Source organism: Chenopodium quinoa, unplaced genomic scaffold (genome assembly GCF_001683475.1).
Source record: "Chenopodium quinoa cultivar QQ74 unplaced genomic scaffold, ASM168347v1, whole genome shotgun sequence".
NCBI lineage: Eukaryota > Viridiplantae > Streptophyta > Magnoliopsida > Caryophyllales > Amaranthaceae > Chenopodium > Chenopodium quinoa.
The window spans coordinates 262,888-286,474 of NW_018742410.1; the positions used below are offsets into that span (position 1 = coordinate 262,888).

Consider the following 23,587-nt stretch of genomic DNA (forward strand, 5'->3'; position numbering starts at 1 on the left):
AGATAAAGATCAAGGAATAGCTTGTTATATAATTTTGTGGGTCATTATTTGCCAGATTTGGTACTTATGAAATGTCTGCAGGAATGATTATTAAGTCAAATTAGCAGAAACTAGACAAGTCAATTAAGCCATCACTCAACCTTATTGTAACATACTGTATTATTTTCTTGTCTATATGGAGATTTTGCAAATAAAAAAATGCTAGTAGTTTGACTAATAGACAGTTTCTCTATGATTTCTTCTGCATGTGGTAAGCTCGGTTGCTGACTGGGGTGGCTGTCTTAGTTTTCGTCATTCTTCCCTCGGTAGTGAGCACCGTGTCATCAAAGGGCATAATCATGTTTCAGGCTCGTCTATAAACAAGGTAATTATTTCTCATTCCAGCAGGAGTTACGCATCTAAAATTCAAAATATTGAGATTAATAAAAGTACAAAATAAGTGTAATTTTCCTGTCAATTTCTACTCGCGTCAATGTTGGGTCTGGTTACTTATAAAATGCATCTACAATTTTAATTCGAGTCAATTTTGACACGTCTAGCCATTTGACGTATCACCATGGGCTTGTCATAAACATTATCCAAACAATTTTATGGTGTATAAAGCCCAATATACGCATGATTTATAAAAAAAAGAAATCGAAAAAAATGCAGGAGTTTCTTGGATCAGATAAATGTTTTGGACCGTTGGCTGAAGATGACCACCACCGGCGGCGAATCGTCGATTTTCCGCGGCTGCTTTGCCACCCTGAAATCATCAAATCCCCTCAATAAATTCAAATTTCCCGCCAAAACTTCGCCGTCAACCGTCCAATTTGGCGCCAAAGTAGCTCCCTTTCTCTCTCCTACCTCTGCTCTTCCACCCACTTCAGGTAATTCATCACATACTTGCTTCTTTTATATAATTTATTTACATTCAATCAATTATGAAAATATTCCATTATTTAATTTTTGTGGGCATTTGATTGTTAAAGTTATCTGTTCTTGTAAATTGTTCAATAATTATTTTCTGCATTTGAAGTACACAACAATGATTTATAGAGTTCATATGTTTTGGGTTTATTTTTTTATTATTTTTTTTTTTTATTTGAGGGGAATGGTACAATTTAAAGGGTAATGATAGATTAAGGTGCATGAAGATACTAAGTACTGATTAAATCTTCCTTTAATAAACTAATTGACACTGAAATTCTAAATATGACCCAAATTATTACATTTTTCTGTAATTTTTCTGTCTGAAAGGGTCATGATAGACAAATTATTACATTTTAGCTTGACATGGCCAATGATTTAAGATATGCACTTTTAGTTTGGTCTTGTGTATTGTGTTGAAATGATTTAATGATGGTATAAACTGTATAATGCTTAATGTTTTGCTTACAGATGGTTATGGCAATCTCGGCTCGTGTGGGAGGAGAGGACTCATTTTCCTTTCTGTCACTCTACCTTCTTTATTCCCTTTGCAAGAATATGTCAAAGATTTCAATGCTGAAGCAGAAGAGTGAGTAAATGTTCTCCTTGTGCTTTTGGGTCTGTTTATTCCATCTCCATGTTTTAGCATAATATTGATGTTTTAGCATAGTTTCGGGGTCCTTTTAGTAAAAACTGAAAGGTGTGCTTTTCAGCCTGAATTTTCCTGCCTCAACTTTGTATACAAGTACATGTTAGAATTTAATGCAAAAAACTACCTTAAATGACCAACTTTGATCCAGTACTCCACTATATGCATGCTTTTGATTCACTTGAGTATGTCCTCTCAATGACAGAATTTCAGAAGCTTCTGTTTCTGTGGAATTTTAGAATGGTTTGAACTTAAAAGCAATGTTATGAATATATGATATCAAATTTTCTTAGTACATGTATTCCATCCTTAATTTAATTCATCATTTTGGATTCACGGGATCTGTTTAACTTTTTTTTTCTCTCAACTGTATGATATATATGAAGGCTGGGAGCTCCTGATTACCTACTTATAAAGGATGAGATAAGGAAGGTTTTGTCCAAAGGAAAGGCTGCTGGTGTACTTCGTCTCGTGTTTCATGATGCAGGAACCTTTGAGCTCAGTGAGAATTCAGGTATTCAAGGCACTGTTACTGGGTTCTAGAACTTGTAACTTGGTTCTGAATTATTGTTATCCTAGCTAGTAGCTACATGATTTACTCCAATTCTGGTACAACTTGGTTTAAGCTAGACTATAGAGTGTAGAATTATATGGAGCTTAGTAAAACAAACAACATATCCCTCACAAAATGTAACTACAGCCTTAAGTTATTGTGAATACAACTTCTGAGTACTATTGAATTCTGCTGATACAACAGAGAGATAAGCACGACAGATGTCTCCATGACCTGGTTTATTGAACCCATTGTCATGATAGAGTAAAACTAGTATCTATAACGATAAGTTGTAAAAATTATATGGCATAGATAAACCTTATTCCTCTTTATTATCCTATAACCAACTTGGCACTACTAATTTGGACGTACCCATAATACCCCGATTTCTGTGCAGGAGGTATGAATGGCTCTATAACATACGAACTTGAAAGGCCTGAGAATAAAGGGCTAAAAAAGTCTCTAAAGGCATGCTCCTCCTAACCTCAAAATGTTTCATAATTTCGTATTTGGTAATATTTTATCCCTGGATTTCACATATGCAAAATATTTGCAGTGCATGTTGCGTCATTGGGGAAAGCCTGTTCTATGAAAATTTATTTATACATGCCATGTCTGGTCCATTCTAATGTGACAGCAACCTCCTAACTTGTCATCGGATGCGTGTTTTAGATCATTGAGAAAGCCAAAAATGTAGTGGATGAGAGGCAATCAGGTGAGCTGGCCTTGACAATTGTTACAAAGTACTTAAGGATGTATTTGAACTTTTATTCTAGGCAGGATTATTAGGTATAATTTGTTTTGTTGTGCTACTAGTGTCCTGGGCAGACATGATTGCTGTAGCAGGAGCTGAGGCAGTCTCAATTTGTGGAGGTCCGGATATTCCAGTTCGTTTGGGAAGACTTGATTCACTGTAATCTCTTTACCCTTGGCTTGAGAGTGCCTGTGGATAAAACTTTTAGTTTAATCTTTTTATTCTTGTCAAGTTTCATTTTGGATATGTAATAATACTTAGAATGGTGATCATATGGGCATGATGAATCTTTTAGAGGACTTTACAGAAACTGTCGTTGGGCCCTTTCATTTTGCCCCTTATGGATTGACATACCCTCTCTATATTGTATTACAAAGAGGCAAGAGGATAGAAATGTATTTTGGGTCACCGTTGTACATGCTCAGATGCTCTTATGACAACTTGCTTATTTCATTTTACAGGACTCCAGATCCTGAAGAAAAACTACCGGAGGAATCACTGGATGCACCAAGCTTAAAACAGTGCTTTCAAAGAAAGGGCTTTTCGTGAGTGCGTGTACTTAGATTGAGATTCCTTAAAACTTGATATTTAACAATATAGGGACTTATTGCTTTCAAACCACCTCATCTGTTACATATTATTCTAAGATTCATGACACCAGATTCCAATGGTCATAGTTTTATGCCTCATTTTGATTTCATCCTTCAAATCTTGATTTCGAAAATACAGCTGAGTTTAATGGTCCTATTTTGATGTTAGTATGTAGCGTATTAATCCTAATGGGGTGTTTTGTCTGTCACTAGGTTTTTTTTTTTTTCGACTCTGAAACTGCAAACAAACACTTGCATTTAGGTTTGGGCTGCCATGTTTTGGGCCAACCTAGTTACTGAGAATTCAGCACAGTACTTTAGTAATTCACAAGTAGGTTATTCCTGCTGGAGTGCTTTTCTCTAGATACAATAGTGGCACATGCTATTTTGGAATGTCCGGAGATCTTAGTCACTTAACTAGAAGTATGTTGATTATGATAGGATTTTCTAAGATATCTCTGCTTAATTGAGTGAATATCTTGATAGGTGTCACACAGTTTTTTAAATAGGCATTTTGAGTAAACCATGTGGAGTCCTTTATTATGAAGAAATCAGACAACTTTATTGACAATCATTCCTGGATTGATAGAATATCAAGTAACTAAGAACTCAATTAATTGCCCCTTAAAGTTGCTGGCATTTTACAACTGCTTTGATTACTACTGATTAAATGATTGCATCATGCATGCTGTGCTTAACTTGTATTGTACTCTGTATCCTTTTTTTTTTCAATTAGTTTTTCGTTTAATCTAAACCCTGCCCTACATTGTGAACAGCACACAAGAACTTGTTGCCCTTTCTGGGGCGCATACTCTTGGAAGTAAAGGTTTTGGAAGCCCCATCGTATTTGACAATTCATACTACAAAATTCTCCTTGAGAAACCATGGCTGTCGTCAGGTCAGTCAGCTCACATCATTAAATTCTTATTGAGTAATGTGTTTTGATTTGCAAATCCACAATCAAAGAGAATAATAGGCTATTTTGAATTGCTGTTGCCCTTCCTTGTATGTTAATAGTTCAAGGAACTTAAAGTTTCTATTGCTAATAAGCATACATGAAGATATTAAACAACTGGTATTTCAGGCGCAGCCAGCATCATATATGATATCATTTTACCCAATCTGCAAGGCTTTTTGACATAAGTTATACCAATTTATATGACTTAACAGAAGTGGAGGAAGAAGTGACTACAAGTGTTGCACCATTTGGTGTAAATTCTGAAATCAGGCAAATTGCACTTTCATATGTTTATTCAACTGAGGAAAACTGTCTTATAATTCTTGAATTATATGATGAGCATACTAAGTGAATCAGATTCAGATATGCGGTTTTCCAGCAACTGAAATTACTGAGTGGATTTCAACATTAATTTCTGCATGTGATGATTTACACTAATGGTTTCTTGTCAATTACATTCCCTGCTTTAGGAGTTCTCATTAAATGTTGTTCCTTAATTTCAGCTGGAATGTCAAGTATGGTTGGACTTCCTTCGGATCGTGCATTAGTAGAGGATGATGAATGCTTAAGGTCAGATACTTTCCCTTTCATGTATATTCCATCATTATTTCTAAATTCGGGTATTGCAGCAGCATACCATTATTCCTGCTTGGTCTGTACCTTACCTAACATGATACCGTTTCTAGCATAAATGTGCTTGCTTCTTATTTGGGCATAGCATCTTTTCTTCACAGTTGCTGGAATCCTTAGATATATGTTTTGTTACCTAGTGTACATAGCTTACTAATCATTTTCCACGAACAATAGTTCTCTTATTTTCCTTCGTTTGGCTTGTAAAAAGGTGAATAGCTCTCCCAAGGATGAAAGGGAAAAATGCCACAATTTTCTCCCTATATCCTCTCCAATCTTATACTCTTTTGAACGATTGAACCAAACACAGCCTTAGTGCTCCATATTTTTATGAGCATTGATCATTGCACGAACCTTGGTTAAAAAACCGTATTATCAAAACACCTGCATCAAAAATACTTGTTCTTGCTGCTGTAGAACGAAGTGCTAATGCCTTATGGCAACATTGTTTCAAGTGCAGATGGATTACAAATTATGCAAATGACCAAGATTTATTTTTTGAGGATTTTAAGAATGTCTATATCAAGTTAGTCAATTCGGGTGTAAGGTGGAAATCTTCTTGAGCGTATGCTCCACCTGGAGCTTCCAAGTGAAAATATGGTGATTACTTAACATCTTGAAAAGGATTTTGCACTTTCACTGCTGCTATGGATCATGGAAGGATTAGATCATACACTATATGTTTTGGTGAATAGGGAAGATTATCTGTACTATTTTGATCAAATTCGTATTAATTTGTACTATCAATTAAAACTAGCTGCAGGGCGATATCTGATTGCTCATTTAGGAAATTTCCTAGGTTGTTTGAAACTGGCTTCTTACCTTGGATAATACTGTTGATGATGGTATTGCTTGAAAATGACATTGAATGTTGGTTCTGCAATTATGCAATGCATATAATCTTATTAGAATAATCATAAGTAGAACAGTAAGAGCACGTTTTTATCATTCACTCTAGCAAAGTAAATACTTGACATTGATGTCTCGGGTTTAAAATTTTGATAATTACAAACAAATGAAGTTTAATTGTATGTTAATACGTAAAAACGAAATTCATGCAATATATCTGAAGTAATATATTCATGAAAACTAAAATTCACGGAGTTGTTTGATTGACAAAAACAAACTAACATAGCACATAAACTACCAAAGAAGTAGTATACAGGAGACATCCTCAAACACAGTTCAGAAACATTCAGAATTATATTGATATTATTTATGAAAATTGACCCAAGTTTAAACTATTAATTAAACTATCATTATTTTCCTTTAATAAATCCAAAGCTAAGAAATATTTAATCATGAAATTATCTTCTTTTAAGTTCAAAAACATAATTCCAAACATCCAAGTCCAAAATAAGAGGCTGTCTTATGTTTCCTGAAACTGGGGCTATTTGACCAAATAAGTCCAAATAAATTACTGTACTATAAAAACTTTCAACATGTTTTAGACTTTTATTTATCTATCTATTATCGTGTAATATCAAGCATCTATCGTCGGTGCTTAGTATTGAGTTTTCCTACATTGGAATCTTGTGCTACATTTCCAACAATTTTTTATTTTTTGTTATCACATTCCAACAATATTATATAATATGATAAAAGAGTACACTCCAAATTTTCTTAGTAATTTTAGTTCCTTTTTCTTCCCTCTTTGGGGCCTTGGTTTAGTCATTGCATGATACACCCATGTGCTTTGGATGGCTCAAATCAAGCTTGATTCTTACTTTGATCCCTTGTAACAACACCAGATTTTCTCTCTTGCGAACACATCAAGTCATAACCTTGAGGTTTTAAAATTTTACGAATTATTATTAAGGTACTTGTACATTATTAATTATGCGATGAGATAAAAGTTAACTGAGGTTAAATTTCAACTTACTTTTATTAGTCCCTTTGTGATATTCAGCCTATTCTTGTGTTTTCGTCTTATAAATTTTGTCACGAAATTATATTATACTCGCATGAGTTGTCTAACTAACCATTTAGAAGTTAGCCACGTGATTCATGATTGCATACATAGGTCTTCTATAATCCATAACCAAATACCTCATTTAATTTAAATGTCGAACCGGACTCATTTATTTAGGAAGGTACATAATGTGATTAAATCATATAATGCATAATTTCATAATAAATCACTTTTATTAGACACAGCTTAGAGAGGGTCCCTGATATAAAGCTAGAGGCCAGCAAACAAGAAAGTGATGCTAATTAGTTGAATTAAAGTGACAATTGAGAAACTGTAGCCATCATTAGGTTGAAATTAAAGAAAAATGGGATTAATTATATATTTAACAGTCAATTGAGATGTTTCGAGAAAATTAATTGTATACTTTCTTTGCTTAAATTTCATTGCTGGTTTCATACATATACATACTAAATATTCAACATTTATAGGACTAGGGCAAACTGGTATAAAGGTCCTTTTTAGGCTTTTTTGTCACTCAAATTTCCCTCTGTTCTTTATTTTTTTGTACTTAGTTACATTTTATGCGGTCTTCAAAGTACATATTTGATCAATTATATCTTTAATTAATTAAGTGATAGTATAAATTATTAGTGTAAAAATTGATATTCTTTCTGTCACTTTTTAACCTTTACGCTTTGACAATTTTTCTCTCACAAAAAGATTACAAATATAATGATTATTAAGTAATGGAGGGAGTATTTGAATTGATTACTATACATTAAAACAAATCTAACAACATCCAACATAATATTATTTGTTTTATACGGAGTGTCGGAGTAAATAATAAGCGAGTAGAATAAATAAAGATCAATTGTAGTAACTTACTAATTTACTATGTATGCTAATTTATATCAATTATTTTTTTTCTGCATGCAATACTTTTTTAGTTTCTTAATTGCAATACTTTGACTTTTACAATGTTTATATTATCTAATTTGACTATACATGGTGATTTTATACTTGATACTACTCAAGAACATATAAACATATATAATTATATAGTCATGTGAAATCTTGTTAGATTTATATGAAATATTATCTTATTATATATTTTTAAAATTGACAATTAATTTAAGAAATCCTTTTTTCTTAATTTTTTTTTCTCTATTGTTCTAATAATTTAAACCAAACAGCAGAATGAATTGACAATAATATTATAAATTATAAGTTATATGTCAAAAAAAGGAAAAATACAACAAAAATATAAGAGAGATTAGATTAGAAATTTTACATCAAAAAAAGATTAGATTAGAAATATGATGCGACAAGTGCACAATAATTATGGATGAGGATCTTCAATAATGGACCCATTTTTTCTTGCTCACCTTAATTACAAACTATATAAGTTAAGAGATTAAAAGATTATTACCATGACTACTTTGAAAATAAACCCCCCCCCCCCTTTTTTTTTTTTTTGCCTCTTTTTGCAATTTTATTCTTCTTTTTGTATTTAGGAAAACACACATTCTACAGGTGGGGTAGCTCCTGGCTAATTCTAGTATTGGATGTTATCTGCATTAAAGTGGTTCTTATCTATTACTTGTATAATTGTGAAAAAAAAATGGAATTAAAATTGAAACATTATGTTAGTATGCCATCATGATTAATAAACATCAATAATTTATTTAAAATTATTAATGTTAATTATGTATGTGACACAAAAAAATTTGTGAAAATGTAAATTTTGAGTGTGTGTATATATATATAGGTTGCTTAAACCTAGCAATTGTTTCTTTGCTTGAGATATTAGCTACTCAGCTCCATAACTTTAGGGGTCGTTTGGTTCGTACAGGGGAATCAGAATGGAATGCAGAAAGGGAATGGAGGAGAATGGAATGAAACCCTTATAATTAAGCATGTTGTTTGTTTAAAAAAAAAAAAAAAGTCAGGGAATCACACCACCATAGCACCACCACAGCACCACCACAACACCCTTCCTTCAATATTTTCCACCTTCTCCAGCCACCCCACCCCACCGCCCAACCAACAGCCACCCCACCGGCCGCACCTCACCCAGACCCGCACGAACCCAGATCCAAACCCACGCCTCCCCCACGAACTACCATGACCGAAACCCAGCCAAGCAACCCCATGAACCATCCACGGCCGAAACCTAGCCACGCCGATGGATCTGGAATCGAAACACTAAACCACAACCGAAACCCAGCCAAGCAACCCCACGAACCATCCACGAAACGAAACCTAGCTACGCCGATGGATCTGGAATCGAAACACTAAGGCGGACATCCGGTGAGGTGTGGCCTTTGATCCGGTGGAGGGGAGGGTTTTTTAAGGGTTATGCGTGGGCGGGGGAAGGATTTCCAGGTGGGAGGAGGGGAGGCGAAGGGCGGCGAGGGTGGGGGAGGGCCGACGAGCATCCGGCGAGGTGCAGCTAGTTCCGACGAGGTGCAGCAAGTTCCGGCGAGGTGCAGCGAAGTCGGTGAGCGTTCGGGCGAGGTGCAGCGAGCAACTGGCTGATGTGGGTATGGTGGTGGTTAGGGAAAGGGAATGGAAAGGTAGAGGGGGTGGGGAATGGGGGTGGAATGATTTTGGGTAAACCCAAAAATAAAAAAAGGGGAAAGGGAATGAAAGATTGTGGCTAACGAACGACAACAAAGGGATTCATTCCCTCTCATTCCCTTTCCCTTTGTTTAAACCCCCCAACCAAACGCCCCCTTAGTCTTTCAAAGACGCGTGAGAAATATAATAACAACTATTACACACTTTTTTTTTTACTTTCTTCTATTTATCCTATGTTGGATATATTTCATTAAGTCACGTTCAGAGTTATTACTTGATAGAATAAACGCATAAATTTACCAAATTGGAAACAATAATATATAAAAATTAATTATATAAAACCTTTTATAAAAGGAAAAATTGATTCTAATAATCCCACCTTTGGCCGATTCGCTGTTAATAATCCCACCTTTAGATTATTATTTAATATTCCCACCTTTATAGGGATCTTCTTATATTGGTCCCTTATGACCGGTAACCTGTAAATTAGGTAAACTTTTTTTTTTCTTAATTTGAGTGACACATGTCACTAAATAATTGGTTAAAAAGAAAAACCTTAATAAAAAAAAATCTGGTAATTTTTTTTTTAAGAAAATAGAAATTTTTTAATAAAACCCAGCCAACCCCCAAGGACCACCCTAACCCCCAACCTCCGCTAGCCCCTCCTCCCCATCCCCACCGCCGAAACACCGGATCCCCTATTCCCACCCCCACACAGCAAAAACCGGCCCTTAATTTCAATGAATTAAGAAAAAATAAAGTTAAAAAAAAAAAAAAAACCTTCAAGAGCAGAAGGGATGGCTTGAGCTTGAATTTGGGTAGGAGTTTCGGAGGTTTTCGGCGGTTAGATGGAATTTTTGGCGGTGAGAGGAGGTTTTCGGCGGTTTTCAAGGTGGTGATTATGGTGGTTTCGGGGTTGGGATTTGGGTTAGGGGTGGATGGCTTTTGGTCGGCGGGGTGGTTTTTGGTATTGGGGGGTTCCGACCAGCCGTCGGGGGTTTAGGGTGGCGGCCGACTGGTTTTTGGTGGGGCTAGGGTGAGGGTTAGGGTTTCACGGTGGGTGGGGGTGGCTGGTGGGTGTTTATCAAAACCGGTTACCAACAGGTTAGGGACCAATAGAAAAAGATCTCGTATAAAGGTGGGATTATTAAATAATAATCCAAAGGTGGGATTATTAACAACGAACCGGCTAAAGGTGAGATTATTAGAATCAATTTTTCCGGAGTGTTTATATTTTTCATATTATAGGATGTGTTATTAATGTTTATATACTTCCAATCATCTATCTTAGAAATATTAATGGAAATATCAAAAAAATAGTTTGATAATCTGAAAATGAAAAAAAGTGGACATTTAGGGCTATTATGACGCAAGAAGTGCTCTAAAATGGAGTCCACATCGTGGACATGTTTGGAGAATGGAAGTTAGTGTATTAAATGTGAGATGGTGTTATGCATGAATTCTGAAACCACTATCAAACATCCCATGCAACTTATGCTCCCTCAACCTATGTTCTCTCTTCACTACACGTGACTAGTGGATTTAATTTGTTCATTTTGCAATATTATTAAGATTTAATTAAGACTTAAGAGGGTGACTTTAACCAATTTATGTATGTATCCCTCGCTTTAGGTTGTTTTTTTTGGTGTAAATGAGGGCCAAGCCCGGTACAAAACAAAAGAAATTAATCAACTAAACGAGGTGTATTCCTAAAATTTCAACCAATTTATCTATGTATTTCCTTGCTTTAGGTCTAATAAGGTCTTGTTATATTCACCTCGTTATTTTTACTTATTTTAGAAAAAAATAAGTTCAAGTATATTAAGATAAGATAAGTTTTTCCCTCAAAAAAAAAAAAAAAAAAAAGAAAAAAAAAAAAGAAAAAAAAAAAGATAAGTTTAGGGAAAATAAGTTCTGCTAAGGCTTAACCAAGTTCTAAATATAACTGATTAGAATAAGTGCTAATAAGATCTAATAAGTTCGAGCTAGTATGCAAGTTTTAATAATTGAAAATCAGATGAATGGAATACATCATATAAGTTAGTATAAGTGAAATTCAAGCAAAGGAAACACAACCTAATAACAACTGCCAAGATTCAATTCAAGATCGAATAAGGAAGTTTAGATAATGGACATTGAGTACAAATGCGTGAAATTCAAGTGATATGAATGAACATTCCCTAATTCTAATTGATCTTCAAAATGTGCTTTGAATTATATTTGATCAATTGTAATACGGAGTAATTTTGTTGTGCTATGATTTGTGAAATTCTGATCACTTTGGTAAATAAGTTAGAGGGTTTACAAATCTATCAAATTCTAGCTTAGCTTATAAATAATGCAAATACCACACATTTGACATATTATTATACTTACCAAATCCGTTATAATATGAAGCGGCAATACTTTATATGATACTCCACAAAATTAGAGGTGTTGACTCTAGAGACTTCGCAAGGATTGACCTTATTGCATTTTTTTAAAAATGGTTGACATGTTTAAATACCTTAAAATTTTATATTGTCAAAGTATTTTTAAAAAACATGTGAACTATTGAAGAAAACAAATAAAAGTCTAAAAATCTTTTATTGAATAGTAGGTGACTAATAACAATCCATAGTTGAACATTTTATTCAAAATTAATTGATACTGAGTAAATTTTTGTAGAGTTATCTATGTATATATAAACTCTAGGATTGAACTTTGTTTGAGTGATCACAATTTACAACCTTTATACCTTAAATTTTAAGGTTAAAAACGATGATCTTGATCATTAACCACGTGTTAGTTCTCAGGTCAAATTTTTAATTCACATCTTTTTTCTCCTTTTACACGTCATATTCAATTAATCCTCTAATAATTTGAAAATAATACAAAAATAATATCTATATAGATCAACTAGCTATTTATAAAGATCTCACTAAAAAAATATTTATTTTTAATCATAATGTAGATCTCTATGCATATTGTGAGAAGCAAATGTTTAAATTTTGAAACCACGATTTGAACCCAAGCTAGGAAACAGGACAATCATGTACATTAGCTGATCTGCCAACAATTAATCATCCATATGTTAACAGTAACTAAAGTCATCATTATAACCAAACCCTAAGTTAAATAATTAATTAACAATATGCTCAGCTTAATCACTTCATTTAAGAAATAATTAAGGATGATATATATAAATTTGTAGACAATATATTCATTATGTTTCTTGGTTTGTATCTGCAGTATATATATTTAAACATATACTGCCATTGTATGTAGATTGTAGAATATGATTTTTGGGTTGTACTAGAACTATAGTTTAAATGTATAGAATGCTCTATGCAACTAACACATCAATTTATCTTTCTCAAACCATCATACTATATTGTACTATGCAACTAGCGTACACAATATTAAGGGGTATGAGTAATGACACAAATAAATTCTTTGTACTTTTTTCTAATATACTTGTAATAAATCCTGGCCTAGGTTAGGATTTTCGAATTTCCTCCAACTTGGAGATGGGTGTATATTCATAGATCTACTTTGATATAATCGCTCTTTATTAAGAATTTAAGTTTCAAATAAATTATTTGGTTCAACTTAATTTACTAAAAGTTCTAAATTATATTTAGAGTAATTTAACGAGCTATATGTGCTATTTTAGGTTTGAATTGGTTAGAACAACACAAACTATTTAATAAATTTAAATAAGGGTTAAATAATTACATACAAGTATAAAATAAGTTTAGGAAAAATATATTAGTTTGAATAAATTTTGATAAGGGCTAATAATAGTTATTAAAGTTAAATTTACAACTATCAAACTCTTGAGTCTTGACAAATCATAATTTGATAGTTGTAAATTGAACCTTTAAAACATAAACACTTATTAAAACTTATCTCAACCAATAATTTGATCATCAATTATTCAGCACACTAACTACCTCGGAAAAAATTACGATTTGTGTAGTCCAAAAATGTAAATTTAGGTCAAAGCACAAGTCTGACCCTAAAAGCCAATATGACCAAAAAAAATGGTTCACCTCAACTTAATTGATTTGGGCATTAAAATTCCAACCACGGGCATTTAACCTCAAATTACCAAGACTAATATATACGAAATACTCAAGTCTTACTTTAAAATAGAAAGCAAAACCTTATGGACGTAATACAAAACAAAAGTTTACTTCGCCTTATTTTTGCTGAACTGAAATTATATTTATTGAACTTAAATTAATTTTACTGAACTGAAATTATTTTTATTGAAATGAAATTAATTTTACTGAACTGAAATTATTTTTATTGATTTCCTATCAGATTTCTTCTTTAAAGTTATTGATTTTTAATGAATTGAAATTATTTTTACTGAACTAAAATTAATTTTGCTGAAGTGAACTTATTTTTATTGAATATTTTTTTAAAGGTAAAGTGAATAGGGCCAAACAATTTCAAGTAACGGGTGTCAATTTGGGTCATTAGATTGGGTTCAGTTGGGTCCAGTCGGGTCGAGTTTAATTCGAATTTGAATCATGCTAAATCATTGTATCCACACAAATTAAAATTTAGATCAAGTTATTTTCAATTCGAACCAAATCAGATCGAGTTAGTTTTAAAATCTCTAGGTCGAGTAAGGAGATGAGGTAAAGATTTTGCCAAAAATGGGGTGAAATGACCCTCAATCTTAACTCCCTTTTCTCTTCTTAAACCGCAATGATCCTTACTGCCCGAACAGTGTGCAAGCAAGGTGTGTAGTAGTCCCCCCACCTCTTTCTCTCTCCTACCCAGTCACTCTCTTTCAACAACAACTGCTTTCTCAGCCCCTCCCTTTCCCCCCTCTCTTTGATTTTTGATTCAAAAATCAAATCCTCTTACATCAAATCTTCCAAGAACGATTAAAATTTAAAAAACCCAATTGTCAAACCAATTTCTAGAACTAAACCTAATCAGTTATCTCTTAATCATTGTGAAAGATCGTGGGTTTTCTTTGGAAAATATTTAATCTTTTGTTTTTTCCACCCACTACCCAGAAAACTGAAGAACTTCCTTTTTCCCATTTGTTCTGTTTTTGTCTCAGATCGAGTTGGTTAATGTTGCTGTAATTCCCAGGTGATCAAAATGCTTTCTTTTTAATTCTTTCTGGGTGTTTTTTAGTTTGATTTTTAGTAGCAACTTTGTTGGTTTCTGGGTTTTTTTATTTTAATTTTGTTTTGTTTTTTGTGGGTTGGATTTGATACATGTTTAGTGAATTTGGGGGATCTAGTTCTTGGTTTTGCATAATGGGGGTTTTTGAGATTTGAAGTATAATTGCTTGTTTAAGTTATTTTGACCTAATACTGCTATGAACTTAGTTCCCTTGCTCTACGAAAGTGAAATGAATGAGTTGACAAATTGTAGTTGAAATCATGAAGTTGAAGTGACTTTGGGCTGTTTGGTTATTGAGAGTATTACGAAGTTCTGATTGATAATGTGTTGTTAATATCAATTATCAACTATGGGGTTTTGTAACTAGTATGGAGAAAATATGCTATCAAGAATTCTGGGTTGTATGTATATGAGTGATAAAAATTTCTTATGATGATGATGATTCTTGTTTTTTTGATCCACTGCATATGTATGATGTGATGTTCGGACTAGAATACGGGTGATTGTGTTAGACTCGGGTATGGATCCGATTGCCTGGTATCTAGAAACTGTTACTTGTAGAATATGTTATTTGCTGGGCAATGAATTTATCATGTCTTGAAAGAGAAATTTTGGACTGTAAAGATAGTAATCGGCAATGCAATGCAATGGAAGAAAATCGACAGGTATTTCAGTTTTTGTTGTCATTTGCAGTTCAATGTGATGTATTAGGCCCAATGGAAAGGAGGATGAGTTTACAGTTGAGTGTTTGATGTGGCAAAAGTGGGGGCATATTGGTGCACAAAGCTTTCCTTTGTTTTAGTATGAGAGAGGCCTTAAATGCAGAGAATCTAATATGCATACCACTAATATGGAGTGATTGTCTTACCTTTGCTTCAAGGATAGCTGCAATTTATGATTTGCGGTAGAAGGTTTCAATATAAATGTTGGATTTGTTATTCAAAATTATGAACTGTTCGTCCATTATCTAGGGCAACAGGCCAACAGTCTTCTTCACTACTGAATAATAAGCTCGAATAGTGAATGTCTGTTGAAGCCTAATTTTCCAACATTCCAAATTATTACTACATAATTGCTTAATTTGAAATAAGATTAATTGGTTATGTTGTCCTCTAGAGCAGACACCCATACCTTTAATTTGACATTCCGATGTAATTCTTAGAATTGACATAGTTCTTTATCAATGTGCAGCTGATGATGGATGCTGACACTGATATAGTTACTGGTATGGTTAGTGTTGTTGATCTAAATGGTGTTCAATATGATCGCCATGGCTCAGGGGAGGAAGACATTGCAGTGGAGGTTAATGGAATTCCTGGAAGCAGTATGGTGGGTGTAGGTCCTGATGCTTACCAAGAAAATGGTACTGAGTTAAATGGAACAAGGATGGTTGATTCTACTCAAGGAGCGGAGGAGCTTACTCATGTGCCTGTGGAAATCAGTGGTTCTGCAGCTTCTGAGGTACATTGCTTCAGTCATTTATTTTTGGGGATGCATGCTCATGAGCTTGTTGCCATGTTTTCTACTTATTATTGTATACCTATTGGTTTTTAGGAGGTGGAAACAACAAAAAATAAAGATGTGAAGGAGCCCAAAGGCAGGGCCAAAAATGAGAAGCCTTCAAACACAAAAAGGGCTGCGGTGACATCAATTAAGAAGAAAACCAACAATAAAGAAGTTAAGGCAACTTCAAATGGTGCTCTGTCTGTGAATACGCAGCCAAAACAGCCTATTGTGAAGACCAAATCTTTTAATGATCGTCATGCTACTAGTAGTAATCCGAGCAAGACCACGAAACCTGCATCTGTGATTAGCAACACCCACAAAGCTAAGGTGGATACTTTTTTAGTTCAAGTTTGGCGTGGGCTAATGGCCCCTCTATCTTCAGTTATTTGCTAACAGTAAGTCATTTTAATTATCCAGCAGCCTGTGAAGACTGAATTGATGTCTGGCTCTGAAAAGTCTGTGACGTGTGAAGGCACTGTGTAAGTTTCATTGCTATAATTTTATTTTTTTCCTCTTAAACCTGGTATGTAATTTAGTCTTCATGCATTAAAAGCGGTTGATACTGGCTGCTTTGTTTATAAAATGTATTATAATTTTTGTTTATCAGAATTTTTGAAGCTGTAGATGAGTTATTAGCTTACTACAATTTCTCTTCACTGATCATTTTTAACTTAATATTGTTTATATGCAGGGAAAAGCCCAAATTGAAGCCCCTCAAGAAAGAACGTCCAACTACAAGCGATGGAAATGGGGAATCTTCTGAGTATCCTTTTTTAATGTTGAGCTTTCTGCCTTTTCCTCCCTTTTCTTCCTTGCTCAGAATTGACTAGGGTAAAAAGACATATTTTCCAAGGTTTATAGTTTTATTTAATTGTTTGTAGTCAGTCTCTGAGTTCATATGTCAGATTATCCTTAATTACTTCGCAGAAGCCCCTCTGCAGCGGATGCCAAGGCCCGTAGAGAGGGTAAACTTCCATCTTATGGCTTCAGCTTTAGGTGTCATGAACGAGCTGAGAAGAGAAGAGAGGTTTGTGTTTGCTCCTTATTCACTTCAGGAATATTTCACTTGCGTCGACTATGTTCTTAAATAACTTGGATTTTGGCATGTTCTTGCTGTTGGACAGTTTTATACCAAACTCGAGGAAAAGATTCATGCGCTCGAAGAAGAGAAACATAATATGCAAGCAAAGTCCAAGGTTTTTTTTTTTTTTTTTTTTTTTTGAATGCTTATGCTTTTACTCATCTGAGGAGAACCATTGCTTGTGAATACATTTTACTCTCGTGCTGAATTATGTTTGTTTGCAGGAATCTCAAGAGGCTGAGATTAGGATGCTTCGGAAAAGTTTAAATTTTAAAGCAACACCAATGCCTAACTTCTACCAGGAACCTGCACCTCCTAAAGCTGAACTAAAGAAGGTATTTTTTTTTCCCCTCTTGGTTGTTTGGCATATTCCATTAGACCTATTGCTGGCTACCATATTTTGATAACTGTTTCACTCTTCTTTTGTCTGGGCTTAGAGCTCTTTATGGGCATTTTATGCTTATTGTGTGCAATCGAACTGTTATCTGCAGGGATTTAATTACTGTAGTTTTTTCAGGTCTCGATTTAGCTTCCGTTGTCTTGTATTTAAGCTTGCTAACCATGTTTATACTTGTAGAGCTTTAAGTATTTGTTGTGAGGTGACTTGCAGCATCATATTCTTTGATTATATTTTTCATCTGAAGGAAGTTTTATGTGAGATTGTTTCTACTTTCTAGAGTCTCCAATTTATTTGCAGGACCAGAACAGGTATGTTATGCGCCTTTCTGACTCAATATGGTATCTGTTGCCTGTTGGGCCTCCTTGCTCCTTCTTTGTCGATAAGACAAGGGAAATCCCTACTCGTATGCCATTAAGAACTCTAGTTTCCTCTTTATATGTGTTACTCCATACATTATATTGCTAGGTAGGCTGTTGGATTTGAATGCTTTGGGTATAAAATAGGTATTCCCTCTAGTTTCCTTTTTATTGGTTTGTGCCGTGATATCATGTCAACAAACTATGTAGATAAGCTTACAAAATACTTCAAATTAAATCCAGAAATGATGGTTCCACTTTTGAGTTTTGACTAATTATTGCTTTAAGTTGCAATTTATAACGGTCAGAGTCAAATGTTACCTATTGTTTAGATAGTGAGGTAGTATTGGAGTACTTCGTATTATTTAATGACCTAGGTTCTAGGAATATTTATATATCGGGTCAATTTGATAGCAAAGGATTGGATTGAGGTGCTTTTACAAGTTACTGATACCCAGAAATGCATTGTTGTATCTCATTGCACATAAACATAATTACTTAAATGCCTCTGCAGAGACGCCTGCTCTGGCAAGGTAAATTGTGGCTGGATGTATATAACTGTACTTGGTGACATAATTTTTGCTGTTTGCATTAAAGAAAACCTTGGATTTCTAGTGAGACATGTGCTTTCCCTCCATCTGTCCTGAATGAAAAATGATTATTGGGGTGAGCGGCATATTTTTTTTTTTTCTTGGCTGTTTTAAATATGAACTAAAAGGAGCAGGACGTGTACAGTTGTTTTGTTAGACTTACTTTCAATTTTAATTCACACAGTACACTTCCCTTCCTATGCTCTTTTATCACTCTTAAATGTCAAATATGATCTACAATTTCTATTTGCCTCCTGATTCAGATACCAACTACACGTCCCAGATCACCCAAGCTGGGTAGAAAAAAGAATTCTTCATCAATGGAAGCTGAAGATGGAGACCAAAACCAACGACCTGGAAGACTAAGCTTGGATGTGAAGGCGGTCTCACAAACAAACTCTAGTAAAGGACCTTCACCTGTACAGTCTAAACGGCCGCAGAGGAAGTCCCTTCCTAGATTGCCTTCCGAGAAGACACGCTTGTCGAAAAATGCTAAAGTGCTGGATCATCCGGTAAATGGGTCTCCACCTATAGCACGTGTTGAGGAAGATATTCCTCTGTCAAACCCAGAATCTGCTCCTATTGCCCATGTGGAAGAGGAAGTTTCTCCCTCTGACCCTGGTTCTGCACCGATTGCTCATGTCGATGAGGAAGATCCAACATCTGACCAGGGTGAAGCTCATTCTGAAATTGAGGACGGGCCTATTGTCGAAGATCAAGTCCAGCTCCCGATCAAGCAAGAAGTTGTATCAGAGCATTGAAGAGAAAGCTTCGGTGCAGCTGGGATTCATTCGCCTCCACGAAGTGTTGGCTTAGTAGAACATGATTATGCTGTCAATGAAGCAGTTTGTCCATAGTTTGGTGAGGTTTGATTGTTCTTGCCTTTTAGAATGCCAGTCTGGTCGCTTAAGAGTCTGCATTTGCACTTTCTCTGGATTGTCCGGTCACTGCTTTTTCGAGTTGTTTATCCTTAAGAATCTATTGCTCCTATTAATTACTCTCTTAGTGGTCTTCCATTGAAGTGTGGTTGTGGGTAAATTTTTGGGATTCTCTCGTACACCAGTTGTAGTTTATGATACATAAGTAGCTTATGGGGGATGACTAAATTGATCAAATTGGCGTAGTTTGCATTTGGAACAATATTTTGTTACTTAAAATGTTTATTCTTCCAACACATCCTTATGCTGTCGCTATAATTTGACTTTGAGCAGTTTTTTTGAGATCATCTTGTTGCTGAATCTGAACCGTCTTTGCCTTCATCTTTTTCTTCAGCATCCCACAGAAATCTTGCATATGATGCGAGAATGTAATTGCATTGCATTGACATTATTGCAGAGTTGTATCAGGAAAAATACCAGGATGCATGCAAGAAAACTTATAGAACAGAATACTGAAAACCATCTTGATTTGAATGTCAAATTACTCACCCAGTCATTGCCTATTAGAGGTGAGAAATGGGTTGCTTGATTCAGTTTTTATTTGGCTCAAGTGTGTTTGGATATTAGCCAGGTCTTATTCGAGATATGAGTTATTTGGTGCGGTGTCAGGTCAGCCTGGGTTTGTTGTTCAGGCCGAGTCACAGTAAATATTTATCACACATTGAATTTTTGGGTCGAGTTGAGTCCAATTGAGGCTGTGTAAAGTTCAGATAAATAGGTAAGGAATAATATTGCTAGGTTTCTGCCTCGTATACACTGTACCTGTCATTAGGATAAGAGAGAACAGCTTGGTGAAAATAAGTCTCAGCTTGAGTAACATCCTGGCTGATTTGCCATATTAGTTCCCCATAGAGAGAGAGTACATTCCCATCTTCAGCTTTTGCCAGTATTGCTCGTTTGCAGTATTCTTCTGCTTTGGCCAAATCACCTTTAACCTGCACAGCATTAAACCAGGAAACTGTTATAGTGTTATTCTATAACAACTTTGGTTTTGTTATTTTACCGGATATTGCATGAGAATCATAATACAGTATCCTACCTCTTTCAGAAATCTGGCATAGTTTCCCAGAAGCAGGCCATTTCCAGGATTATCTTTGATCATGTTCTTGTAATACTGATCTGTGTTTCTATCAGAATCACCTCTGAGCATGCAGAATCTTGATATGTTGCTGCGTGACGAATATATATTGATGGTTTGGGAGGGGATACGCGATGAGAGTGAAATCGCGATGGATAGTGTTGTTAGAGTACGGGATGAGTTGATTCCAAGAATCATTTCTATCGCGGAAAAGCTTGACTTGTTAAGACTTAGAGAGGAGTCGAAGGCTGAACTTGTTGAGAATTTGGTTTACCAAACAAGTTTAGCATCTAGTTCAACTAGGGGTGGGACTTTTCAAACCGAACCGTGAAACCGTCCGTTACTGAATCGAACCATCACGGACCGAACCGTTTATAACCCGCTAATTTTAAACCGAAAACCGAACTGAACCGTATAATGTCAAACCGAAACCGAACAGAACCAATTAATGTTAACCCGTTACGAACCGTAAACCAATAACAAACCAAACCGTTTATAATCCGAAACCGTTTGAACCGATTAATGTTACCCGCTAACTGTTTAAACCGAACCGTTTATAAACCGAAACCGTTTAAACCGTAGGAAAAAAACCGTTTAAATCGAACCATTTACAACCCGCTAACCGTTTAAACCGAACTGTTATAACCCATTAAACCGTTTAAACCGAACTATTTTCAAACCGCAACCCGTTTAAACTGATCCGATTACAAACTATTTAAACCGAACCGTTTACAACCCGTTCCATTCAAATTGAACTATTTACAGCCTTTAACAATTTGTTAGAATTCCACGAAATATATTTGATGTTTAATGTAATTTAACAGTACAATTTTTTTTACATATAATTATTGATTTAAATTTGCAAATTTTTTTGCTATTATAAAATTAAAATTATATTCTTGTATAACTAAATTAGGAGTTATAAATTAAATAAAAAAATGAAAAAAATTTGGCCACCCACCCAATCCAACCACCCTCCACCCACCCACCACCGTAACCCACCCTAACACCACCCCCGCCGTCACTCCAGACCCACCCTAACACTACCCCCCACCCACCACCGTTACCGTAACCCACCCCCACCCCACCACCATTACCGTAACCCATCCCCACCCCACCAACGTCAACCCAGACCCACCCTAACACCACCCCCGCACCCACCATAATTACCGTAACCCACCCCACCCCACCCCACCACCCACCGTAAATAAAAAAACCCAGACCCAAACCTTACCCCACCCCATCCACCACCGTCACTGTAAATAATAAAAACCCAGACCCATACCCCACCCCACCTACCACCATCACCCCACCCCACCCACCACCGTCACTGTAAAAAAAAAAAAAAAAAAAAAAAAAAACAGACCCAACCCCAACCACACCCACCACCGTCACCGTAACACACCCCACCCCATACAAAAAAATCGAAAAAAAAACCCAAACCCACTGTAACCCCACCCCACCCACCCCCACGAAACCCAACATCCTCGAAACCCCCCAACTCACTCTAATTGCTCACCCACCATAAAACTCCCTCCCTCCCTCGAAAAATCCTCCCTCCCCACCCACCCGAACCCAGTCTAACCGCCGCCGCACCCACCCTAACTCGGCCCCCTCCGTTGCCCACAACTTGAAAAAAAATTAAAAAGAAAAACAGAAAATAAAAAAAGGAAGAACGAAAACACCTTATATATTAATCCTGAATTTGGCCTCGAATTTGGTTTTAAAAGGCCAAATTCGATCATGAAACAACTAGATCTAGAGTTTCGTGGTCGAATTTGACCATAAAAACCGTCGTGCGTGGTGCCGGTGGACGGAGACGGAGAAACGAGATGGAAGAAAGGAGAACATAGACGGAAGAAGGGAGAAGAAGGAAGAAGAAGAAAGGAAGAAGGAAGAGGAGATGAGAGAGAAAATGAGAGAGCAGTGAGCATATTAGCAGCCATGGCTTCAAAAAATTGATAATATTATAGAAGAGGATTAAGAAAACGAGAAAGAAATCAAAAGGAGTACTAAAGAGACGATGGTAAGAGTGATCTGATTGGTGGAAAAGAAAACACACGGATCGTGAATTGGAATGTGTGCGATGATAGGCCGTTAGATGACATGCAAATCAATGGCTGATATTTAATATAAGACGGTGACACGGATCATGGAATAATGGATTTGGATAGTATGTTTCTTTTTATTCATAGCTACGTACTAATAAAAACACTACTGTACTCTTAACTTTATGTAACTTATAAATTGTAAGAAACACAAATGTTTGGAAATTGGAATTGATTCAATATGACAGATTTAATGTATATTAGTTATATGTATATCAGTATATGTAATAAATAATAATGTATGGTACGATTGGTATCATACTATCATTGGTATGTATAGATAATCGATAAATGTATCTGATTATTAAAACTTAAAACAGTTGATGATCGATCTAATTGAATACTTCTACTTCCCCACCCGTTTTCTTTAACTTGCAAGTTGCAACATATATATGTTGCAGCCTTGTAGGCATGTAATCTTAAAAGGTGATTAGAGAGGGTAAGACAACAAAGTAATTCAGCAATATAACTTTAACACCAAAATTATGGAATAGTTACAAACAATTGTCAATTATTACTTTATTAGACTAATGGGAAATTGAATAATCGTGATTTTAATTAAACATCCAAATATAGTTCCGTAACATTAAATTATTAGTTTATTACAATATCAATTATCGATTTATCGTATTCAAAGTACCAATTCATCAAATCATGGTTATGACGCGATCTTTAAAACAATTAAAACAAGAAGCTGATAGCCTGATAATATTTGATAATGAAACAATAATACATTAATACCTTATAAATTTGTAATAGACTAATATTTAATAAACAAAAACAAGACTATAACCAAATTTGAAACATAACACATTAACATGATATAGAATGAATGAGAATTTCTGTAATTCTATATAATCTG

The 23,587-nt window shown here is 35.1% G+C and overlaps 3 protein-coding genes across 5 annotated transcripts; 2 read left to right on the forward strand and 1 right to left on the reverse strand.

The window, feature by feature from the left end:
• The first annotated feature begins 534 nt into the window (after positions 1-534).
• LOC110705037 (putative L-ascorbate peroxidase 6) lies at positions 535-5,957 on the forward strand. The gene is made up of 10 exons (XM_021882863.1): positions 535-869; positions 1,381-1,498; positions 1,945-2,072; positions 2,509-2,579; positions 2,784-2,826; positions 2,928-3,024; positions 3,327-3,410; positions 4,232-4,353; positions 4,917-4,983; positions 5,504-5,957. Exons 1-10 carry the CDS (start codon positions 695-697, stop codon positions 5,604-5,606), a joined length of 1,008 nt encoding a protein of 335 aa, XP_021738555.1. The 5' UTR covers positions 535-694; the 3' UTR covers positions 5,607-5,957.
• Positions 5,958-14,240: 8,283 nt separating this feature from the next.
• On the forward strand, positions 14,241-19,777 carry LOC110705047 (protein WVD2-like 6). Of its 3 annotated transcripts, none has more exons than XM_021882876.1 (9): positions 14,241-14,632; positions 15,860-16,129; positions 16,223-16,501; positions 16,592-16,653; positions 16,866-16,937; positions 17,102-17,201; positions 17,299-17,370; positions 17,480-17,590; positions 18,865-19,777. In XM_021882876.1, the coding sequence occupies exons 2-9, from the start codon at positions 15,863-15,865 to the stop codon at positions 19,360-19,362; spliced, it is 1,461 nt and encodes a 486-aa protein (XP_021738568.1). In that variant the 5' UTR covers positions 14,241-14,632; positions 15,860-15,862; the 3' UTR covers positions 19,363-19,777. The 3 variants fall into 3 exon arrangements, with proteins under 3 accessions (XP_021738568.1, XP_021738584.1, XP_021738576.1); XM_021882892.1 differs by having other exon boundaries at positions 16,595-16,653; XM_021882884.1 differs by having other exon boundaries at positions 16,226-16,501.
• A 128-nt stretch (positions 19,778-19,905) lies between these two features.
• LOC110705068 lies at positions 19,906-21,105 on the reverse strand. Its single transcript, XM_021882904.1, has 2 exons — positions 20,579-21,105; positions 19,906-20,474 (listed from the first exon to the last, which is right to left on the reverse strand). The coding sequence occupies exons 1-2, from the start codon at positions 20,813-20,815 to the stop codon at positions 20,274-20,276; spliced, it is 438 nt and encodes a 145-aa protein (XP_021738596.1). The 5' UTR covers positions 20,816-21,105; the 3' UTR covers positions 19,906-20,273.
• Between the last annotated feature and the right edge of the window lie 2,482 nt (positions 21,106-23,587).

Coding starts and splice junctions, on each gene's coding strand:
- LOC110705068 (XM_021882904.1), bottom strand. CDS start 20,815: ATGATTCTTGGAATCAACTCATCCCGTACTCTAACAACACTATCCATC. Junction 20,475..20,578: donor ATGCCAGATTTCTGAAAGAG/GTAGGATACTGT, acceptor AATGCTGTGCAG/GTTAAAGGTGATTTGGCCAA.
- LOC110705037 (XM_021882863.1), top strand. CDS start 695: ATGACCACCACCGGCGGCGAATCGTCGATTTTCCGCGGCTGCTTTGCC. Junction 2,073..2,508: donor TGAGCTCAGTGAGAATTCAG/GTATTCAAGGCA, acceptor ATTTCTGTGCAG/GAGGTATGAATGGCTCTATA. Junction 3,411..4,231: donor TTTCAAAGAAAGGGCTTTTC/GTGAGTGCGTGT, acceptor CATTGTGAACAG/CACACAAGAACTTGTTGCCC.
- LOC110705047 (XM_021882876.1), top strand. CDS start 15,863: ATGATGGATGCTGACACTGATATAGTTACTGGTATGGTTAGTGTTGTT. Junction 16,130..16,222: donor GTGGTTCTGCAGCTTCTGAG/GTACATTGCTTC, acceptor ATTGGTTTTTAG/GAGGTGGAAACAACAAAAAA. Junction 17,591..18,864: donor CTAAAGCTGAACTAAAGAAG/GTATTTTTTTTT, acceptor CTCCTGATTCAG/ATACCAACTACACGTCCCAG.